Genomic DNA, 14,511 nt, shown 5'->3' with positions numbered 1-14,511 from the left:
TTAAACGGATATGTATGTTGGAACGCACAAAAATAAAACCAACACATCTTTGTGTACATATTTACGTCACTCAGTCTTAAATGCATTATTTATTCTGAGTGATAAAACCAACCCGCCGTTTGAATTACTTAGTCAACACTCCTAAATGCATTCATATTAATTATGTTAGAATAAATAATTAGGGGAATCCCCTTGAAGTAAGCGATATTTATTTTTAGAAATTTATAATAACATGTAAAAAAATTCAAATAATGTTGTGTTCTTTGCATCATCTAATTTATCTGACGACAGTTTACAAAACAATCGCACAACCTATAATTTAATTACAAACGAAACAACCATATAATAGTTTAACGGACATGCACGTGTTATGGCTTGTTTAACAAATAAAAGATGTCAAGTTCGCTTTCAAAATATAATTTGAGTTTCTAGCCAATATATATTACTAATACAGAACATTCACGTTTTTATGTAGAATTAAAACGCTTTAATTATAAACCCTTAACAATAAACAGCATAATGTGTGATGAAAAAATAAATTATAACATTATCAATCCTTCGCTTCAACTACACATTTCGAAAGCAGAATAACTTTTATCAGTTGGTACTTTCCCTTTCGATCACCGAAAGGTTAGATACTACTAAAACTCAGTGGCTTCCACCTTTAAACCTCCGAGTAGCTCGTATCAAATCACCTCCTCTATTAAACACATTGTAATGATGGTTGATTCGAATATAAGTATGAATCAACTGTTAATAATAAGGCAATTATTTATTGATATTTCCTATACAGGTTTTACTGTAAACCATTCCAGACCCTACAGGAATATTCACTAATGAATGCAATAGCAGCCGTTTACTTTTTAAGTGAGATAACCTTGGCGAAGAGTTTGATAATAAAACAGCACGATATCAATTGTATTTTTCATCTTTAAAATGAAATTAATTAAATATCAAATGTTTCATACGTATTTGCATTATGGTTATGCTAATTTAAGTGTAAGAATAAAGTGTAAAGGTGAATGTACCAATACAAGTTCCTTAAAATAATCGAAGTACACATACTGTTTTAGTATCATAAAAGGATTCCTGACAATAAACTGTATTAACAATTTGCGAATTGAAATAAACACATACTTAATTTAGTTCAACAATTGTGATAGTATAGATATTTATTTTGTGCGTAGCTAGCGCTTTCTACTATATTGCTTAAATACTTTGAAATACTAGATAACACATAATTTGTCTGAAAAGGAAATACCCTTACCATATTTAACCAATACAAATTTGAGTGACGGTGAACAAGTGTTGTCCATTCGCGGTTGAAACCAGATGATTAGCAATCATGAAACAGTGAACATTAGTTTCACAGTCTGAAAAATGATTGAAAAATATTATACGTATGATCCTACTAATAAGATGTAGCTTGTAAAGAAATATAACTGCTATATAAGTTTTTTTGTTTTAATTACGGTTTGGCAAGGCAATGTGATGAACACATTTCGATTATAACAGAACAGAACAGAAAGTTTATTTACGACTTAAGCATATACAGCCCATCGTCACAATAACAATATAGCAATAATCAATCCACATAAATACTCATGCGTCAAAATAACAACAATTTTGTTTATGCATTTTTACTTATATATGATTTGTGTGAGAATGTAATATGTTAGAGAAGGCTCTTTATTATTTTTTAACAAAGTTAAATGGATGTAAAAATACGTTATTGATTGAGAAAAATAATGCGGTTAGATCATATATACAAATTCCAATTCTGGGGAAAACAATTATCTATATATTTTCGACTCTAAGTTTAAATGATGTAATACAGAAATTAGCAAAACGTATCAGTATATATTTTCTAGTCTCATTCAATAATTGTAAAAAATAAACATACTTGGTCTTCTGTAAACATTAGGTATACATGTATTTCTAAAATTATTATACAACGGGCATATCAAAACAAAATGGTACTCATCTTCAATTTCATTAAGTGTACACACTTTACAAATGCTTTCATTTCTTGGAATGTTTTGGTGCATACCAGTTTCTATACATAGAACATGAGACGATAGTCTTAAATTTTTGCTATTTTGTTTCTAAATTTATAATTTTCAATTTTTTATAAGTAAATGGATCTTTCAAAGATGGGTTTCAATTCCTTGTAAAGAAATAGTGATGAAGTGTCATTAACATCAGTTCGCCATTTTGAAATAAACAAATCATGTAATATATTGCAAAACAATACAACAAAGCTGTTAACATTAACCGATTCTGGATATATCCACACGCCATTAAAACCTGACTCTTGCAAAAGATTTCCAACGTTTGATGCTCATGACTTTGAGTTGGGGGTGATCACATGCTTCTTTACATTGTCTACGAATAATATTGTTTAAAAACAGTTGGACGATTTTTCGTTGAACAATTTTAAGAAATATTTAACTACTCGTAAATATATACATATATACATCGGGTATCTACCAACATCGGAATACAAAGCATTTGAAGTTGTAGAAGTTTTCACATTTAAAAGCAATTTGCAGAATTTGCGTTGGACTCGCTCAATATTTTCAGCTTTAGTAAATCCCCACACCTCGCTTCCATAATTAGGAATCGAGGCAACATAATCATCAAACAGATTAAACATGATTTAAACAGGTACATTCAATGATTTTGTAATCGTAAATAATGAGTTCATCGCCCTAAGCGCTTTGGCAGACAAAGTATTTGTGGCTTGTATAAACGTATGAGTTTGTGTTTATGTGGTATGTACTAACATATTTTGAAGGAGTCGAACAGGTACCGTAATGTTCTATCTTGATGACTAAAAAACGTGCATTTTAAGACATAGCTTAACATGACAGTGCCCGCTACAAATCAAAAGTCAACATGTTATTTCATTTATAGGTTGTGTTTTGAAATAGCATTTTGAAATACTTGTTCCTTTTAAAAGATGCAAATGGGAATGGTGTTTATGGTAGTTGTTGTTGAAATAAATATGAATTGCTATAAATGGAATAGTGAGAACTGTATGTGCTTCTTAAGTAAGGTATTGTTTATAATAAATACCAGTTTAATTTATCATCAAGTGTGTACAGACTTTACATGAAATGCCATTTGTGTTGTTGTTTTGGAAACGATTTGCTTCTTGTTACTTGTGGTCAACTCAAACCCATTTCGTTTAACTTATTCATGTTTTTGGTCAACTGGTACCTATCCAAAGTCATCTCGTACCCAATATACTGAAATAGGTGTAAGATGGTCAACATATATTGATAATAGTATAGAACAGTATCATAAATATAAACATTTGAAATGAAAAAGAGAAACCATTCAAAGATAAAAAACATTATTATCTTTGTTCGTTAATGAGGTAACTGTTCATACTTATTTTCTCAAATTGCTTTTCATTTTAATTGTATATGAATACCTTTGCCTTATTGGGGATAAACTAGTATAAAACAATTAAAATGAATAATTTGAATAAGATCAAAGTTTACCAACCTAGGTACGATTCATAAGATAAAGACAGTGTTACGAAGAGTTCAATTTAAACAAGCCAACATAAAAACGTTTTGATCATCGTTTACACCTTCGTCACAATGATACTATGGGACGTTTTGACAGTGGTACGTTTGACGTGTAAATGAAAACAAGATTACGTCCATTAACCTAATCACAAACCAAATGACAAATCAACGTTAGAAAAGGGGATTACAACCGTATGCAATTTACTTAATAAACAAGTACAATAAACAAGTAACCTTTTACTGAATATGAATAGTGGAAAATACGTTCAAATCGACGCGGTAGAGTGATTCATTTGGTAGATATATAATACAACACTGTGCTAAATATTTACCTTTTTACGAAAACTCTGATTCTCCGTCGTTTATGAATTCAGTATTACTAATGCATTTGTCTGAATGCGTTCGGCATTCGGCTTACTTCCTGTGAGTTAATTCCTTGTGCTTATTCATTTCGATTAGTAGAACTTACAAAAATGTGCCTTTTCTAGCAAGTATTGAAATGAAAATAGCTCAGCAACAAGAAGATAGCCACATGAACATTTAAACTTTTAACAGAAATAATTATTGTGGCATTTACTCGCACGAATACATTATTAACATACATCGAGTAAACATTAAAACGAAGTATGCACGCAATATTTCACAAACTGATATAAACAAGCATAAAGACGCAACAAATAAAATAAAGCAAAACGCAATTGTCATTTAGCAATATGCCATTGCCCTTTAGAAATATGATTGTCTTTAAGCATAAGTGATTAACATTTGGAAACATGAATGGACTAGCGGTTATTCTCTTCCATATTGGTCAACTCGTAGTAGCTGATAACCTTTACATTTATGGTTAAGCGGTGTTTACTTTCTGCCCATGTACATTGTAAATCTATAGCGTGTGAAGTGAGTGTTTAAAGGTATGCTGGGTTTTAATTATTGTGTTTAAATCAGTTTTGGTATTTACTTCAACGTATCGTTCGGACATTATACTGTTTAGGTAAGTCATGTTTGAACTAACGGTTTAAGGCTTTTTATTGAAGTTGTTGACGTGTTTTTTTTCCAAATAATTATTTAATATATATACGCACTGTTTTAGCCCTAAAAATCCTTACATTTAACGTTGTTGCATTGCATCGTATAATTTTGTTGGTAAAGTTTGCAATAGGAATTTCAATTCCATGATGAACAGAAGAACATTAGACAGGTTTGCCGTATGCATTTGTCCCTATTATTGTTTTTCCAGATCCGATATGGTCCCTCTAAAAGAAAATACATGATCAGTATGTTACTTTGTGTTAAATTACTAAAGCAGTATAAAAAACCTTACACATCAAACATAACCAAATGTAGCTAAAACATAAGGATAAGGTACACAACAACAAACCTTATCACCCAAAGCCGTTACCATGTACTTCTGAAAATAACGTTATTGTTAAGCAAGCTATATTTGCTTGTGTAAATGCTGCTTTTGACAGCTCTAGGACCGTAATAATTAATTGATTTTTTTAAGCCGCATGTGCATTATATAAACCTTATTGCAGCACGAGGAACTTTATTTATTGCAATGATTGCGGCCTTATATTATACATATGAGCCTCGCTCTGTGAAAATGGGACATTTGCATTTGCGTAAATGTTCGTGCAGAATAAGCCTGTGCAGTCCGACTTTTTTGTTTTAAGGAAGTTCCTTGTAATAGAAAATCCAAGATAAGCGGAATTGTCGACCATGGTTAGCCTATGCGGACTACACAGGCTTATCTGGGACGACATTTTATGCAAATGCATTAAGCCCAATTTTCCTAGAGCGAAACTCATTTTTCTTGTCCGTTATCCGTATACTACCAGTCCCGTTAACCCCGTCACGCAAGTTTGTGAACTATCCGTGACCTACACATTATAAGATAATTGAAACAAATTGGTATCACGAGTTTACGTTGATATAGTACTGTTTAAGGCACCTCGCAATCGTGTCCATTAGTTTAAGGTTCATGTAGAGGCTTAATTTTGAAAAATGTGGGACCCGTAGCATTGAACTCAAATTTGACTAAAGGAAGAGTGCCACATTGAAAATGTATGCATATATGCTTTAAAGGATGTTTTTCCTTCAAACTGCTACCAATTTTGTACATCAACGTTTCATAACATCCACAAAATCAATCAAAATACAAAGCGATTTTAACAATAAAATATACATTATTTTCAAAAATCTGAATCATGTTTATACCACGTATTTCGGCGGAAAATTATATAACTTGTGATTAATATCGACATTGACGAGGGCAAGATACGCTTAAATAGTAAAAAAAGTTTACATATCTAGAAATATCAAAACTCGAACACATGTTATTTCATCACCATGGGGGCAGCCATTTTTTAAATTAATAAAATAGAAAGAAACATGCTAAAACTCACTCATCGCCTAATTGACATTCCAAACGGTTGACGATGACAAATGCATTGGATTGTAATCTTTCCGTTGATGTTTGCAAACTGCACGATCAGACCTCACAAACACTCAAAAGAATAACTATGTAAGAAGCATTTCACCAATGTTTACAATCGTTGTCGAATCACATGTATTATATTATTGCGCATAAAATAGTACGCTTACAGACTGACAGAAAGATCGATACGTAACTCCGTTCAATTCATCACGGTATACTATTCTAGTGATAATATATAATAATACATCGCTTTAACAATCTAAAATTAGAAATAATTCTTTTAAACGGAGTTTTTAATAACGAAAGTGAAAACAACGGAAGTTGGATGGATATTCTGTGAGATGCACTTCGGCTCCAGAAAAACAAGACATATAAACTAAAAAAGACGTGTGGGGGACAATTTTCAGCTGGAAAATATTTGAAATATGGTAATTGATGATATCTCTACGTGGTCATTTCTGTTATTTTGTGCGATATCTTGCTGATTAATGGTAATAGTTGTTTTACTAGTTGCCACCCAACTGTCAAAATACGTATGTGTTTTCTCAGGTATGTGTATACACATATCCGGGTTTTCTCACCACTGCACGTGGTTTCGACTGATTTGTTTTGCACGTTTGTCTACGGAGCACAGCGATGGCCACGCTTTCAAAATGGGTAGAAGGAATCGAAATATAAAATCAATTGGTTTGCCAATTTCTTTATATTCCTTTACAATTTTATATATCGTCTGCAATCTATTTCAATTTGAGATGGTTTAAAATTTGCAATTTCGTTGAGAGGTAAATAACAAAAGTGTTCAGCCTTTGAAAGAGAATTGTGACTCTTATTATCCACCATACCTGGATTTTTAAAAAGTAGTTATGTTTTAGTTATTTTTAGAACTTTGTTTAGGAAATTTACCCCAAAAAGGCTGTTGAATAAAAATTCATTTGTTGTTTTATGACAATATTTTTTTGTGAAATGTTGCTAACTTGACCTTGTATATGTATATAGCTTTGTATTTATTCAACTTAAGGTAGTGCATATCCTTCCTAACTTTAGATTGAGCTTTTGTAAATTAGAGTAAAAATGTATTGGTTTTAAACCAAAATATGAATAAAGCACACAAATATTGAATGTCAAAAATGTGTTTATGTTATTCTATCCGTCTTAAGCTTTAAAATGATATATAGTTTGACCATATTGTACCACATTGAATGAAGAAAAACCAAAGCGAAGTTTTAATGAATTTTATCCCCCCCCCATGAACCTTAAGCATTCACTATATATTGTATTATGCAGTCTTGTTTAACCAAATCTCTGCGTTGTTGTTTTGAACGAACAGTATACGGTATTTAGGAAAGCCTGAGCGACACTTTTGAAAGATAATTACACAGATTATAATGAACATTATACAAACGCAATTTAACAGCCATATATCAATACATGACACAGTGTATAGCAATTGCTATAAAAGGAATGCACCATTAATACAACAACAACTCTTAATATTAAATTGTGCTTGTCATATAATAAACAAATAACCAAATGTTTAATACTAATAATAGACTGTTACACGTAGATGAATATGTCTTTGAAATTTAATTTTAAAATAGCAAATAATTGAACTCCATAAACTATTTTATGTTTTGTTTTTATTTCGGTCTTATCTACTGTGTACATTACTGAACACCATAGACATACAATTATCAAACCCTTGGATCACCTCCTTTGAACGGTCAATGTAAAGCATTGGGGTATAGCCGTTTTAGGGCTTGCCGAGGTTCACATGTACTTAAGAATTAATAACAAACTGAACGTGTGTCTAAGAAGATATCAGTAAATGGCCTTTTGCACATTATAAATGAATTATTTATGAATGCAAAAAAACGTTTGTTTTTTTCAAAGCTTCACATAGCATTTTAGTGTACTAATGTTGAAAATGACGGAAATATAGAGAGAAAAAAACGAGTAGTTGCTTTGTATAAAAGATATTAGTTTTCATCCAAATATTATCCGTCAATAAACGACACTAAAACTATGCAAAACTAGATTGTTTACAGTTTTATTTTATCACGATGAAAAACTTGAAATCTTCGTCATCATATACTAAGAATAATAAAGGCATTCAAGAGAAAGCGAAACGAGTTATTGACTGAATGTGTGAAGTTAATTTCACCAAATGTTGCATTTACTTCGTTGTTGTTGAACTGTTACTATCGAATGGTCATTACGATTGAAGAGTTGAAATCATGTGCAGGTCCAGTTTAATTCGCAATGGAAATAATGGAACATAATGCCTCCACCACGAACGGTCTAATCACATTCGATATGATGGCAGCAATGTGTCATAACAACAAAGGTATTGGCTACCAAGGGGATCTGCCATGGCCAAAGTTGAAGTAAGTATACGAATCATTTTTGGAAAAATAGGCTTTATGCATTTGCGAAAGGTGTTCTCCGATTTAAGACTGTATACACATTCCGCTTTTACGGAATTTTCGGTGTACAGGAGGTACCGTCTAAACGAAAATCCAGTCTAAGCGAAAAGTGTCGTCCCTTGTTAGTTTTGACGTGACTAACACTCATCCATTAAGTCAAATTTAACCAGAACGAAGTTTGATTGGTCTCACAAATTAATAAAATATATATTAGTAGACATAATCTTAAGTACATATAACTTAACAATCCGTCTACATATATAAACAATAAAATATTGATTTCTAAATGTTATCGCCAATCTGTCTTCAAACGACTTTTTGAATTGCTTTACATATACAACGTTGTTGTTTAGCCATTGAATAGAGGAAAAAACGCAACCTCGCTTTGGGAAAACTTGGCGAAATGAATGTGCGTAAAGTGTCATCTCAGAGTGTCATACCTCTTTAGTCCGCATTTGCTAATTAGGTACGACACTTTTCGCGGCTATGCAATGTTTCACGTAATGGAATCGCTTTTATCAAGCTTTTGTATAAAGAGGGATGACAATCTACAGGCATATCAGGGATGACACTTGGCGCAAACGCATTAAGACCAGTTTTCACATAACAAAACTCATTTTTCTGTACCTACTATGCTTTCAAGTTTATGTTTGTTTACAGGGCCGATTTTGAGTATTATAGAAAGACCACATCCACACACAAGAAAGGTAATATTATAAAAATGAGCCTCGCTCTGGGAAGACAGGTATTATTGTATGTTCGTTAAATGTCGCCCACATCAACCTATGCAGTCCGCAATGAGGAAAGACACTTTTCACCTCAACTGGATTTTCGCTTGGAATAGACTTTAAACCGAAAGAACAATAACAGCGGAAAGTTTTCGGACTACGCAGGCTAACCTGGGGGGGGGGGGGGGGGGGGCAATGTACGCACATGTACGCATTTTCCAAGTACAATGCTCATATAGCACATCGGTTAAATTGATTGATTTAAAGTGCTCCATTTATTGTCAGACCATCTTGTTTCGTTTTCCATGATTAAGTAAAAACTAGACACATTTTCAGTTATTGTGAAGAATGTTTATTGGCTTGCTATCATTTAAGAAAATATAAAACCTGTAAATAATCGATCAATCCGCTCTCGTAGTTTTCTATAACGCAAAATCATGTCCACGCCATTCTGTTTGTTGGAAAAATGGCCGCGATCAAGCGGTTAATGATTGACTGATCACATAGTTTGATGTATCGCTGGTCATAGTTATCCATTTACAACGGCAATTCATATGCAAAGTCGTGTCCAAACTAAACCTGGATTACACAAGATGACTATCGTAAATGTTTGTCATTCAAATAAAGACATCAGTTATGTTTATGTTCCCTTCATGTTCTTTATATCCACTTACAGTTGTTGTTTTTTAATCCAGACTCCAGTTTGATGATTATACATGTTCATGGCCGTAAGAGCTGGGCGGGATGTACGGAGTTTCAGGCGAGCTATGGGAGCGTATATCACATCGTCTGTAGTCAGTCACGTGACCCAAGGTGCGTCTACCACATGTTCTGCAGCCGATGATATTACACTGGTCATTCTACAATATAGTCAGCATCCGTAAACCTTGCTCTAAGCAACACATGTGTATGGCATGCGGAAAATGAAAATATGTAAACAAGGTAGAAAGTCACCAAAATACACGTGGAAATAAAACCTGACTTCAAAGCATCATTATGTACAACCAAAGCCATTAAACATTAATAATAAAATGATTTAATTACATTTTAAGTTCACAACGGCTAAGAAACAATAGAGCAACATAATTATCACATTTTTAGGCACGAGGCAATACAACAAGTACAAGTATCAGCTAAATCATACTGCACGGTTTCTTTGTAATAAGTTGTCTAATAAAGTAACAAATTATCAAATGTGTTGTCATATCGCAATTCCACACGTGTATGTCCGCTTGTAGTATCAAGACACACCCGAATCTCCTGACGGTGGCCGGAAGTGTACCCGAGGCTCTCGAGTACATCGCAGACCTGGACCGAAAGGGGAAAGTGGACAGCGTCTGGATAATGGGTGGTTCAGGCATATACCAGGTACAGGAATTTTAATACTTATTGTTTCTGAAATAAACTTATATCAAAATAAAAATATGAGAATATGATAGTTATAAAGCGTAATGTTCGAGGCAAAATATATATTTCAGAACAAACATGGGCATAATGCAAGTGCGTATAGTGACTGATGTGTTTTCCCAGGCTAATTTCGGACTACACCTTCCTATTGTTTTCTATTTTTCATTTAAAGGCAGTAAATTCTTAGCGAAAATCCAATGTAAACATAAAGTAACGTCCCTAATTAGCCAATACGGACTACGCACATCTGACACGACACTTCACGCACTAGCCTGTACGGACTACGCACATCTGACTCGACACTTCACGCACTAGTCTGTACGGACTACGCACATCTAACACGACACTTCACGCACTAGCCTGTACGGACTAATGAAATCTGACACGACACTTCACGCACTAGCCTGTACGGACTACGCACATCTGACACGACACTTCACGCACTAACCTGTAAGGACTACGCACATCTGACACGACACTTCACGCTCTAGCCTGTACGGACTACGCACATCTGACACGACACTTCACGCACTAGCCTGTACACACTACGCACATCTAACACGACACTTCACGCACTAGCCTGTACGGACTACGCACATCTGACACGACACTTCATGCACATCTGATACGACACTTCATGCACATCTGATACGACACTTCACGCACATGATTTAGGTCCGCTTTCCCAGAGCGAGGCTAAAGTAAATTGAGACCATTCGACCACGTGATGAAGTGATATTTCTAAAGTATGTATGCTCGATGCTCAATATAATATGGCGTGAATTTATTTTAGCATCCGAATTCGGGCTATACAAGCTACTGTAATAGCGTTTGTTGAGCATTAATGTTTCAAGGGGATGGTAAGGCTAAAACCTGTGAACGATTCTATAATACTGATGTTTATTGTACTTAAAAGATGCCTGCCTCGCCTGCAATATGGTCGAGTCTGTTTAAATGGTGTTTAATGGATGGACTACACGTGTACAGTAGCGCCTTCCTTATCCGCTCTCTTAGACGAGTCTAACAATTGTTTTGTTTACTGCAGGAGTGCCTGTCTCACCCGCTCTGTGGACGAATCTATCTCACTCACGTGTACAAGGACTTTCCGTCAGACACATTTTTCCCATCTTTTGATGACAACTTCCGAGAAGTAAAGTAGGGATTACATGTCGCATGTGCGGTTTAAATTTCAATTGATGTACTTACTTTTTCCAGTTATTTTAACGAGTTTGAAGAAGTTAGTCAAGCATTTAAATATAAAACTTGTATAAACACGATGTAATGCTAATTATTAAATTATTAGTTGTTTAAAGGCTATAATTGGTGAAAGACACAGATGGATTAATTAAGTTCGTGTTACTTCACGATTACACACGCGCTGAAACATTCCATACTTTACTTTTTCAGAAACGACGCCACTTCTGATACCTATCACGAAGAAGACGGTATTTCCTTCGAATTTAAAGTATACCAGAATATAAGGAAATGCAACACTTCTATATAATTGATACACTGATGCCAACTCAGTGTATTGCTACTAGTGTTTACAATATCCTAAATAATCAGTTAACGTGCTGAAACTGTATTTTATCTTGACTAAGAAGTTGCAAATAAGCGTTATTTAAAGGAAATAAAACACAAGAGCTTTCATCTGTAAAAATGGTCTTAATGTATGTGCGCAATCTTCTCAGGCTTATCATGGCAGACACGGTCAGCTTTGATGAAACTTTTCTTGACATGAAGTCTCGTTTGAACAAGAACCGTTTTCAAGCGGAAAGCGTCACCCATGATTAGTCTTTTCGGACTACACAGGCTAATCTGGGAGGACACTTTCTGCACACACAATGTCTTATGTATGATACATTCAATTCGGTTTCGTCAGAACGTGGATTTGATTGTGAGGCAGAGAAATATAATATTTCATTTCTGAACATAAACTATGCTATCATTGATAAGAATGTGTGCTTTGTACGTCAATTTGTTGGTTTATACCTAATTGTATGCTGCGAAGTCGTTTGCGAATTGATAGACCATTGACACGTGCCTTCAATAGCGTTCCACACGATTACAAACTAATTGTTCTTTTAAACTAAGCAATATTATTAGTTGTGTTTGTTTTAGCAACTTTATGTTGATGTTTGCATGTCCATGTTTTGTCTGGTACATGTATAAGTATGTTGATTATTAAATTGTAGATTGTTGCGGTGGTGTTGTTAATGATGATTGATGCTTGTTGATTCGGCTGACGGGTCATGGTATATAAACCATGTACATTGTACGTGACCACAAGAAAACAGCATCATTTGCGTTATGAAAATTCATAAGACAAACTACTTCACATTGTCTAAAAAGACAACCAAACACAATTCATTTATAATGTAAATGGTAAATAGTGCTCCGTGCTTTAAAGTCGTTTTTGTATGACTTGTCACATGAAATCGAATGCGTTGGATCTTAATGAGTACTTGGATCCAGAACATACACACACGGCTGTAAATCACGGGTGCCACCTCTTTTGAGATGTATAAATAACGACCAAATGATACGTTCGTTCGAGTTTACGCTAGGTACCTGTAGTTTTTAAATACACTAATAATTCTACAGAAAAAGTTGGTTACAGATAGATTATCAACATATTTCGCATACGTTTCGAAATCGGCCAATGAAGAACGATTCAGTGAAGATTTGTTTAACCTTTACTTTACATAGCCAAACATTGCAACCAGCGTTGAAATTTGAGGCCCTTTATACGTTTCAACACATTTGAGTTTTTATAAGTACATTGATGTTTTGTTTCTGGGCAACTAGCACATTGTAATCTAATTAGATCGCTTACGACGTCAAACGTTACTTTTATCATACTTAAACTGCTACATTCACAGCAACAATGACTTCTTGTCAATGCAACATATATTTTTGCATTATTTCAAACGAAATGGAATTAATACCAAGAAGATGGAGGTAAAGACAGTAGGTGGAACACATGCGCTTTTTGAGTGATTATAAAGTGGCATCTTTTATGTGACGTAATCTTAGTTGTTGTGTTTGTATTTCCAGGACTTATATTTGAAAGTCAAATAACTACTTAGTATGGCAACCTTATTATTATAAGTAATGTTTTTGAGAATCTCCAGGTGCATTATTTTCCAAGTTATACGGACCCGTTTACTAAATTATTCAATGGAAAATCAATCAGGACAAAGTAAATGACATAGGCTAGTAAAATTATCAAAATTGAACAAAATTTACATTGTATAACCACGAGCTTACCCAAACTTTAAAATGTCGTTTTTGCATACTTTTGAATAACATTAATAAAACGGAATGGCTTTAATTTACATAAGCAGTTGACGAGGCTGTACAACTTTTATTATTTCCTTCTATCTGATCTAATATCACATAACACGTCTTTTAGCAACTACCAACGTAGCAATGAATGTAGTGTTTGCTAACAAAAGTGCTTTTGATTTGTGTTAACCTGTTGGGCCATACGTTCCGTGCCATAACAAAAGCACATGCTGTGTTGATGATAATGCTGCAGATTAACGTTAACCGGGTGAGTTTTTTTTTCTTTTTCGTAGTAAAATAAATTAACACGACCACGTTCTTATTGTAATGTTTGCTATAGTTAATGATAACTTAATTTGAATAACATCGAGATCATGTATCAACTCGAAATGTCACACTGGCACATGTCACATCCGGTTTCGTCCTTCTTGTACGTTGGAGGATCCCCACAGTCCAACAGACCCTCTTATGGCATGCAGGGGGATAGATTTGTCATGTTGCCACCTAGAATCCTGACATAATTAGTAGATATAGATATGTGTAAGGTTTATGTTTACAATCTTGATGTTTTTCACTTAACTTGAGTGCATGTTGGTTTTTTTGTTCGTTTCGGATCACGCTGTGAACGTTTTTCTCAATCAATGAATATATTGTTTATATAAGCAATCGCTAGCAATACCAAAATACGT

At 34.0% G+C, this 14,511-nt stretch overlaps 2 protein-coding genes across 4 annotated transcripts in view; one reads left to right on the top strand and one right to left on the bottom strand.

The window, feature by feature from the left end:
• LOC127867050 (uncharacterized) overlaps positions 1 to 14,511 on the bottom strand; it is a 448,603-nt gene that overhangs the window by 408,243 nt on the left and 25,849 nt on the right. The window lies entirely within an intron of this gene.
• On the top strand, positions 4,373 to 12,624 carry LOC127867052 (dihydrofolate reductase-like). 3 transcript variants are annotated; one of them, XM_052407996.1, is made up of 7 exons: positions 4,373 to 4,530; positions 8,219 to 8,360; positions 9,060 to 9,106; positions 9,823 to 9,940; positions 10,366 to 10,495; positions 11,580 to 11,689; positions 11,942 to 12,624. In XM_052407996.1, exons 2-7 carry the CDS (start codon positions 8,236 to 8,238, stop codon positions 12,036 to 12,038), a joined length of 627 nt encoding a protein of 208 aa, XP_052263956.1. In that variant the 5' UTR covers positions 4,373 to 4,530; positions 8,219 to 8,235; the 3' UTR covers positions 12,039 to 12,624. The 3 variants fall into 3 exon arrangements, with proteins under 3 accessions (XP_052263956.1, XP_052263957.1, XP_052263958.1); XM_052407997.1 differs by having other exon boundaries at positions 11,580 to 11,709; XM_052407998.1 differs by lacking the exon at positions 8,219 to 8,360.

Source organism: Dreissena polymorpha, chromosome 2 (genome assembly GCF_020536995.1).
Source record: "Dreissena polymorpha isolate Duluth1 chromosome 2, UMN_Dpol_1.0, whole genome shotgun sequence".
Lineage (NCBI taxonomy): Eukaryota > Metazoa > Mollusca > Bivalvia > Myida > Dreissenidae > Dreissena > Dreissena polymorpha.
The sequence above is the reverse complement of the archived record's forward strand: the minus strand, read 5'-3'. Positions and strand labels throughout refer to the sequence as shown.